This window comes from Mus pahari, chromosome 5 (genome assembly GCF_900095145.1).
Source record: "Mus pahari chromosome 5, PAHARI_EIJ_v1.1, whole genome shotgun sequence".
Lineage (NCBI taxonomy): Eukaryota > Metazoa > Chordata > Mammalia > Rodentia > Muridae > Mus > Mus pahari.
In genome coordinates this window covers 17,837,814-17,847,854 of record NC_034594.1, presented here as the reverse complement: position 1 = coordinate 17,847,854, position 10,041 = coordinate 17,837,814, and the positions used below count along the sequence as shown (strand labels likewise).

Below are 10,041 nucleotides of genomic sequence, written 5' to 3'. Positions count from 1 at the left end.
ACTGTGACTGTGGATGTGGCTGTGGCTGTGACTGTGACTGTGGATGTGGATGTGGCTGTGACTGTGGCTGTGACTGTGACTGTGGCTGTAGCTGTGGATGTGACTGTGGATATGACTGTGGCTGTGGATGTGGCTGTGGCTGTGGATGTGACTGTGGCTGTGACTGTGGATGTGGATGTGGATGTGACTGTGGATGTGGATGTGGATGTGACTGTGGCTATGGCTGTGGCCGTGACTGTGGATGTGGCTGTGGATGTGACTGTGACTGTGCATGTCACTGTGGATGTCACTGTGACTACTGTTACTAGCTGTTTCAGGCTTCTGCTGCCCTGACTTTGCCACCATGATATGATGTCTGTGCCCTGAACTGTGAGCCTCGACAACCCTTTTCCCCTTAAGATGCTTTGGTCAGGGTATTTGTTCCACAGAACGGGAGAAGAAACTAAGACAGTACAATGAACTGTGAATCACCTGGGTGCCGTCTCAGGGCTGGCCAACACTAAGACGCTCTTCTCCATGATCTAGGGCCCAGGAACCATGCAGGAAACAAGCCCGTCTTACCTGCCAAGGCCGTTCTCTACGTGGTCGAGATCTCTGTCCGTGTCCTTTATTGAGAGTTGGGTCGGGGAGGGCTGTGAGCACTGGGTGTTCACCTTGGCCATCTCCGGACTGGTCACATTCGGCACGGGGTAACTGCTATAACATGAACACAAAGTAGGTATAGCATCAGGGCTCCTGCAAAGCCAACTTACGGTAAACAAAGGTTCTCAAAGCACTGGTCTTTCTTTTTTTTAAAGATTTATTTTCATATACGGATCTTCTATCTGCATGTGCATGGTGTGTGTGTCCACTGTCTATGGATGCCAGAAGAAAGAATCGGATTCCCAGGAACTGGAGTTATACACAGTTTTTAACCACCCTATGAATACTGTGAACCAAACATGGTTCTCTTGTAAGAGTAGCAAGTGCTTTTATTAACTATTGAGCTATCTCTCCATCCTCAATATACCTTTTAAAGTTGGTTGTTCAGCTTAGTGGTACATTGCATTTGCTTACTGTAAGTAGTAAATATCAGTAGATTGCACTTGTTTAGTGTAATAATAAAGATAAATAATAATTTTAAAAATTGGTAGATTGGACTTGCCCAGCGTAAGTTACAAAATAGGAGGGTTTATTTTCAAAATGAAAGTTTCTGAGTCATTGTAGGAGCACAGGTCCAATTACAGCCGAGCACAGAGACTGGGAGCTTGCAGATCTAGCCTGCTCTGACTCTGTCAGAAGCCGAGAGTAGAGAATGACCAAGAGTCAAGCTTTGTTGACAACCTGCAGACATAGCAATCACGTACTTTGTAAACTCTAAAGGAAATGGAATATAAAACATAGCGATGAAATCACATATGGTTTCTGTTGAGGAGGGGGAAAAAGAGGAATGTAGTCAGCAGAGGGAAAGAAAAATTCCAGATGGTGCTCAAGAGTGCTCAGCCAGTGAGGAAAGGGAGGGCGTGGCCTGAGTCAGATTTGGAAAAACAGTTCTCTGTGCTAAATCTCTGCCTCGGTGACACCTGAGTTTGCGAAGGTTGCAAAACAAACTGCTGTCACTGCTGCTCTGCGCCTCCAGTGCTCTTATTATAAAGTCAGGGTCCACATTTCTGACACTTAACACGTGTGGGGCTCTGAGTTTAACACTAGCACTGAAAACAAACAAACAATAACAACTAAACAAGTTCTGATTCCAGACTTAGTATGTGAAAGAAAATAACAGTACTCGGTATTCATAAAACCCTTAAAGGTGAGAGCCAGGGCCGGGTGTGATGTCATCACAACACTCAGGAGACAGAGGCAGGGAGGGGGCTGCAGGGAGTTCAAGGCCTGCCTGGCGTATATGGTAAACTGCAGGCCAGCCAATGCTACATAGTGAGGTCCTATTTAAAAACAGGTGGTGTCAAATGTAAGACACACTCACCTCATTTAATGATTACAATGAGCTTTTTGTAACCGTTACCCCTTCCAGTAGATGACCACACCAAACTCAGAGATGTGAGGTAGCATAGCATGTCCAGCCAAAATAAGATCAAACCTCCACTGCGGCCTATGCCGCAATTGACACAAGGCTGTCCTGCAGCTGACAGGGGAGGGTGTCCCTGTGGCTGAGGAGAAGAAGCTAATGCAGGAGCACAGTTGCTGAGAGTGGCATGTTTATTACTCCTGGAGAGGTCTTCCAGCTTCAAGATAATCCCCTGAGGTTGGGGTCACCCAAACAGGCCAGCACAGGCTCTCTGGAAGGAGCCCCAGAGCCCAAGTGTTTCAAATGTCAGTAGAGGTCACTTCAGGGAGGGAACGATAATTTCTAGAAATAGTTCAATGACTCATGGGACTAAATGAATTTTATTTCCAAAGGAAGGTCAATTTAAATTGTCCAGGACACCGTGGGAAGCAGCCAGTGGCCCTGCAACCAAGGTCAGAGCACCAGGCTACCTAGGGCGGACCTGGCTCAGCTGGGTCTTGATTCACCTCTGATGTTTGATAGTTTCAACCTGGAATTCCAAATTTTATAATTTCTAAAGAGAAGATAAAGCCCGTGGTTCTAGCTAGCTTTAAAAAAAAATTTGCTGTGATAAAGGACCATAAGCAAAAGCAACTTGGGGAGGACAGGGTTTATTTGATCTTACAACTTATAGTCGAGGCAGGAACCTGGAGGTAGGAACTGATACAGAAGCCATGGAGGAGCTGTGCTTCCTGGATCGCTCAGGTTGTTTTTTATACACTCCAGAGCCATCTACCCAGGGGCAGCGCCACCCACAGTGGGCTGGGTCATGCCACATCAGTCATCAATCAAGGAAATACCTCACAGGCTTGACCACAGGCCAGTCTGATGGGGGCATCTTCTCAATTGAGAGTCTTCTTCCTGGATACCTCTAGCTTGTGTCCAGTTGACAAAAACTAACCAGGACAGCTTTTTCAAGGACCTGCCATCTAGAGAGGCAGCTGGTACAACAATGGCCCTGCAGGTGGTCCCAAGAAACTTGGACTTTACTCTGACATCCAGTGAGGATGTGTCAGAGATACAAAGGTTCCTCTGGCTGCATCAGGAAGGATGTATTCAGGGGGACCTGGGTGTGAGTGAGGAGAGCAGCTAAAATCTGCTTTAGGGTCTCAGGAGGAGAGAGAATAGTGGCCTGCACCCAACAGTCGCCTAGCCTTGATAATGAATTGGATAAACTGAAAAACCAGTGAATGAGTAGACTGTGCCAGGATACTGTATCAGTGAGTGTAAGGGCTAGTAGTGGGAGAGGGTCTGAGGATTATGTCATCATAGCTGGCTTTCAGAGCAGGGCTGCAAACCACCGAAGCAGGAAACTACGGAAAAGAACAGGTTTAAGAAGAGAGAGATTCCAGTTGGAGATGTCTGGTGGCTTTTCTGTGGAAGTACGAAGATAGCATGACAGGGGCAAGTTGTAGAAGAAAGAGTTTATTTGGGTTTATGGTTTCAGAGGGTGAGAGTCCGCTGTGATTCAGAAGCACAGCAGCAAGCAACAGGCAGCCAGAGTCAGAGCTCTCACTTTTTTTTTTTTTTTTGAGTCAGGGTTTCTCTGTGTAGCCCTGTCTGTCCTAGAACTCAGAAATCTACCTGCCTCTGCCTCCCAAGTGCTAGGATTAAAGGTGAGCACCACCACTGCCAGACTCTCTCACATCTTCAGATGCAAAGCACACAGCAGAGAGCAAGCTGGAGATAGGACAGGGTTCTTCTTCTGAAAGCCTGCTGCCCCCAGTGACTTCCTCTAGCAAGGCTGTACCACCTAACCTTCCCCAAACACCGCCACCAACTGGGGACCAAGTGTTCAAGACTATGGGGGGCATTCCACATTCAAACTACCACACCTGTCTCCACAGACTTTAGAGCTGATGTATGTTTATTGCTAAAAGCAATAAACTCAACTTAAAATGTCCATTCAACATTTTTTTTTGTTTTCCTTTTTTGTTTTTTCGAGACGGGGTTTCTCTGTGTAGCCCTGGCTGTCCTGGGACTCACTCTGTAGACCAGGCTGGCCTCGAACTCAGAAATCCACCTGCCTCTGCCTCCCAAGTGCTGGGATTAAAGGCATGCGCCACCACGCCCGGCTAGAGATATTTATTTTATGTACATGAATACACTGTAGCTATCTTCGTACACAACAGAAAAGGGCATCAGATCCCATTACAGATGGTTGTGAGCCACCATGTGGTTGCTGGGAATTGAACTCAGGACCTCTGGAAGAGCAAGCAGTGATCTTAACTGCTGAGCCATCTCTCCAGTTCCCATTCACCATTTTTAACAGAGCAGTTACTATGTGCTAGAGAACACTCTAGAAGCCCGAATTTGTCAGAGAATAATAGTAGATTATAAACCCCAGCTGCTAGAGTGTTCTCTGTCCTCTGTGGAGGGAGCTAACCACCTAGTGGGGTCCACAGCAAACTTTAAAGCAGTTTGGGGGTTTCTCTAGAAAGACAGACAAGAGACTCTCCTTTGTAAGGAGACCTCAGTTGAGAAAAGGCCTTCATCAGAGGCCTGTAGGCAAATCATCAGGGACATTTCCTTGACAATCGGTTGATGTCTGAGGGTCCAGCCCATAATGAATGGTGACCTCCCTGAGCAGGTGGTCCTGGGTTGGATCTAAAGTAATCTGAGTAAGACATGAAGAAGAAGAAAGAAAGAAGGAAGAAGAAGAAGAAGAAGAAGAAGAAGAAGAAGAAGAAGAAGAAGAAGAAGAAGAAGAAGAAGCAGAAGAAGCCAGTAGCCAAGTATTCTTCCACTGTTTCTGCTTCTGTTCCTGAGTTCATTCTTTCTTCTTCTTTGGGTTTCTGCCCTGACTTCTCTCAGTATTTATTAGACTATGATATGGACATGTAAGCCAAGCAAAACCTTTCCTCCTCAAGTGGCTTTTGGTCAGAATGGCTTTATCTCGATAACAGAAAGGGTACTAGGACCCTAGGATACTTCCTGGGTGTGGTCCTAATATGCACTCCTCTAGGTCCAAGGTAGGCCAGGGGGCAGTGTCTCTGAGGGATAAAGGAAGGGAGCGTGGTTGTTTTGGCAAAGTATCCACACAGATGTGCTCAAGGATCCTTGCGACACAAGGTGGACCCAGGGCTGGGAGAGCACAGGGTAGGTCATAGACTAGGAATCAAATGTCACCATACTGTCACAGTCTGAAGTCAACCTCAAGGGCACAATGAAAGAGTTATCTGTCAAAGTAGGGAGTTGGATCGTGTGTAACTTCACAGTATAATTGATAACTGGGCCTAGGTAATAGACATCTATGATCCTCTACTTCACATCTTTCCTGCTCATCTTTCAGTTCAGCTGTTGCTATGCCAACTGGATCATGCTGGATAGCCTGGCAATACCTCAGCTGTGCTGTGGGCTAGTGGATTTCCACCTGCTTCCCCTGAGAAACACATTCTTGCAACACTTCAGCTGTTCTGTCACAGGCACAAACCCAGAGGCACTTACCAGACTTAATACCCCCTGGGCAACGCTCCATTAATTGAATCAGGGCTCAGAGCATGTGTAGTCAGTCTTCTATCCCTCAGGAAGAGGATTTTGAAGAACACTCTAGGGGCTCCTTGGAGATGCCCTGCCACCTAGAGCCATGGTCTGTTCGGTGATGTACGGTGGCTTTGCTGTCCATCCCTCCCTTTTTGTTTAAGGCCCCTACTGCCCTCCCTTCAAATCTCTCCCCAAACAACCCACCTGCGTGCATGTTCTCGACCAAGGTTTTGTGTTGTTTTGGTCTTGGGAGAGGGGTTTATCACCACTAAGTAGTTAGATATTTAAGCATATGGGAGTTATTAAGGGACCCAGGTTCCGCAATGTTTAGGGATAAACCTAATTTCTCCTTTAATTTTATCTTTCAGGTTGGACAGGGCAAAATGTATATCATTGTGTAAATATAACCCAAAAGATTTTGTTCTAGTTGAGTCATATGTGTCATAAATTACCATCTTTATAAAAAGGTAAAAAGGATCAGAACTCAAATAACGACCGTGTGTTTTGAATGACTATATATTTATTGATAGGTTTTAATTTAAAGTTTTCTCTGTGTGTCCCTTTGTCTTGTACTTTGTTATGCTACAGATTTTGCCAGTTCCAACCCTAAGCCATGCTTGATGTGCTGCCAATCACACTGAGGGGTGTTCAAATAAGGAATCCAGTTTTGTTTTGTTTTGTTTTGTGTGTGTGGGGGATGTCAGGGTAACATTACAAAGGGTGGGGCTGCATTCTTTTGTCAGAGCCACGCTGAGCCTCACCATGGCTTCTGGTTGGTGATCGCTAACCAGACTCTTCATCTCATCAGACTGCAGACGCTCTAGCACTCCTCCTGAATAAGCTGAAATATTCTTAAAAGAGACAAAGTCTAGCTCTTTTAGTTACTTGCTAAGTGTACAGTTCATAGAAGGAGGGTAAACTAGGGGCTCTTTCTCCTCCTCCTCCTCCTCCTCCTCCTCCTCCTCCTCCTCCTTCCCCTTACCAGTTCTTCAGTTAAGGTATCTCAAGAGAGTGATACTGTCACATCTCCTGATAACATTCAAGGAGTTCTCACGAGAGAGGCCAAGGACCCTGAGGCTATGCTGAAAAAAAATATAAACAAGGAAACAAACAAATACAAGAAACCCAGAAACTGCTAACACTGGAGAGCTCTCTGTGGGCATGGCTCCCAAGTCCACAGCTGCTAATCCCCAGGGTCCATGAGGCAGTAGAGACGCTGATGTTGCAATTGAGAGAAGCTGGTTCTTGGTTCTCATTGGCTCTGAAGTCCACAGTGGGGCTTCTTTGGTTTACCATCCACGCCGTAAGGGCTGGCAATGTGAAACATAACTTAATTTTCCAAAACAGGGGCAAGGTTCATCCTGCCAGCAATGAAGGTGACAGTGACCTCAACGTGGACTCAGAGGCTGGAGCTTTGAAATGGTTTGTGAGCCAAATGCATGTATGTTGTGTGTTCTAGAACTTGGGCAGGGGACCAAGAACACACCATTTCAGATCTCTTGTATTTTCTTTATAATATGACTAAATATATCTCTTCCCGGGTCCCCACGACAATCCTTTCATTGACTCCCTTGGCCCAGTATGTCCCAGGAACTAGGAACTAGGTCTGTCCCTGAGGGGTATGACGCTGGAGAATACAGGTCTATGCCTTGGGGAACCACACAATTCAGTGACGCGTGCACATGCAGTACAGGTGGGTTAACAAGCCTCAAGCAATGGGGAGGGGTGGTGCTGGTGGGGTTGAAACAGACACAGAGGCAGAATGGAGAGCCACATAGGTAGGGAGAGACCCCCAACCATGCCTTAGGGACTCATGTAGAGGTCCCTCCAAACAATCATACTGTTCGCTCAACACCAACCCCGTTCACCATTATGCTGTGCATCTTCAAGGGTTTGATTGAGACTCTGATACCACAGAATTCAGCTTTACCTCTGTTGTTGGTCTGGCTATGTGACTGGGTCAGGCATTGACATGACTCACATACATGCCAATCATCTTTTACTTCTCTTTTCTTTTACTAAAACCTGAAGCCCTGGAGAAATCCTTCATTTTATTTAAAAACTGCTTCTCCAAATTCCCCACGCATACATAAAGAATGGAATGAAAAGTATACAGGGTCAGGGAAGTGGCAGAGATCTGAAGGATGGCCGTCACCATAGGACACCTCACATGTCCCGGGCACCTGCTCTCTGCACGCTCTGGTCTCTGCTCTGATGTCTTGAACTGTGTATTAACTTATTGGATCCTTACACAATGCTGTGAGTGATTCACAATGGAAATTTCCATCTCATAAACCATACTCCAAAGAGTCGACCATTCCCACGGTGTTCCATGTCTGGAACCTTTTCTTGATCCACTTTTAATGGTTGTTATATTCTTCCTTTCTACCCACAAACTGCAGGGTAAAAGAGAAATTTACAGTACTGAGACCTGTGAGCCAGCCATGGGGACACACATCGCCCCATACCCAGTTCCGAGGGTTAGATACATGCTAGCAATTTTAGGGTGACATAGAGGGAAAGCCCCCAAAGCCTTGCAAGACAAGCCATGTTTGAGAGTTTAAGTGGCTTTACGTAAGAGACAAGTTAAGAGATCTTGAAGGAGATACAGATCAATGGGAAGATGTCCACTGATTATGTCTAAATGCCAGTCAACTGACAAATGGACCAACAATATTTGGTAAATCCACATAATGGATCATTACCTGCCAAGGAAAAAAAAAATAAAATACTAGTTTTTTTTTAAATTAAAATCCATATTACATATAACATGGATGGACATTATGCTTTGTGGAAAAAGCCAGACGTGGGAGACTGTGATTTCATGGAAATCTTAAGAATAGATAAAGCCATAAAGACAGAAAGTAGATTAATTGCCTAGGTTAGAGTAGGGAATTTAGAAAGAAGAGGGATGCTAATAGGCACAGGATGTCTCTTTGGGGTGTTTAAAGTTCTAAAATTATATTGTGATGGTTCCAAACTGTGGATATACTAAAAAAATTCAATACTTTAAGTGAGTGAGCTTCGTAGCATATAAATGATTTCTTTAAAAGAAATAATATTCCATCTAAAATGTAAAATACCCTAAAATGCAGAATTCATAGCATCTGCTATAAGAAATTGACTAAACATAATACAAACATAATATATAAACCAAAATATAAACACAATTAAAGGGAGAAATGTCAAAACAGTGTGTTCATCATCACCATCACCACCACCATCACCATCAGCACCATCACCACCATCACTACAGCCACAAGACCACCACTACCCCATTATGGTGGTTTAATGGGAATGTCCCACATAGAATTATATGTTTGGACTCTTGGTTTCCAGCAGATGATACTATTTGAGGAGGTTTTTAAGGTCCAAACTTACTGGAAGAAACATGTCACTGGAGTGGACCTTGAGAGTATGCAGCATCACCCCACTTCCAGTCTCTCTCTGCTTGATGCACTGGCTGCATGCCTGTTCCTGTAGCTGCCTGCTTGTTCCTGTTGCTGCCTGCCTGTTCCTGTTGCTGCCTGCCTGCTCCTGTTGTAGCCATGCCTGTTACTGCCATGCCTTCTCACCATGATGGACTCTCTTCATTCATATAAGTTAGTTTTGGTTGTGATGTTTTATTGAAGCAACAGAAAAGTAACCGATAGAATCAACACCACCCCTGCAACCACACCCACCACCAGCACCACCATGACAATTTGAGAATGGGCTATGCTAGGCACTGCACTACAAACGTTTACTGGTATCGACAGATTTAATCCTACCAATAACTATGAGGTAGTATCAGTGCTATTTACTATCCAGATTGGTGTGCTGGGGTAAAGAATTCACACAACCAGGACGACCTAGTTAACCAGTATTAATCTAATGATGAGTAAGGACATCTCAGGTCTTAGATAAGGTGTATCAGGGTATCCTGGGACATGCTCAGGGCTGAGATGGGAAGGGATAAAGTGAGGGTCTTTACAGAGTGTGTGGAATCTGGAGCCCAGGCTTGCTCCAGCAGTGAGATGGAGAGAGTGTGCTTGAATTCGGAGAGTTCAGTTGTTTCCTGAGGAAAGGGTGGTGGTGAGAGCCTCCTTCCTCTAAACTCTGTGCATTTTCATTACAGAAGCCAGAAGCTTCCAGATGCCAGCTGCAGAGTTTCAATTCCTGCTTGGGGAGAGAAATGAGTGCTGTTTCCAGGAACAGGAAAGGACTGGGGGTGGGGGGGGGGGAGGGCGTGTGAAAGAGAATGCTCTGAAACCGGAACAAGATTACCAATTACAGTTGTTAGTCCAAGAGGCAGAGGCCTGTCTTATGCTTAGGACGGGTCTTGATCTTCTCCAGAGACGACCGGAGCTGCCAGGGTCCTGGGCTCCTCAGGTCCAAGTGCACTCGCAAGGCTTTGTAATAAGAGCCGGCTGTTTGAATTGGCATTACAAGAAGAAAAAATGGCTCCCAGCTTTTACTAGAGTCAGGGAGTCACCTCATTGCTTCTCTCTTGAGAACTACTGTCTTTCTTGCCC

At 45.5% G+C, this 10,041-nt stretch overlaps 1 protein-coding gene across 2 annotated transcripts in view; it reads right to left on the bottom strand.

Moving 5' to 3' along the window:
• Cnga3 (cyclic nucleotide gated channel alpha 3) overlaps positions 1-662 on the bottom strand; it is a 30,068-nt gene extending 29,406 nt beyond the window's left edge. For both annotated transcript variants that reach the window (XM_021199062.1, XM_021199063.1), the window contains exon 1: positions 562-662. In XM_021199062.1, coding sequence (XP_021054721.1) covers positions 562-662 — 101 coding nt within the window. The remainder of the gene's footprint in view (positions 1-561) is intronic.
• Positions 663-10,041: the final 9,379 nt, after the last annotated feature.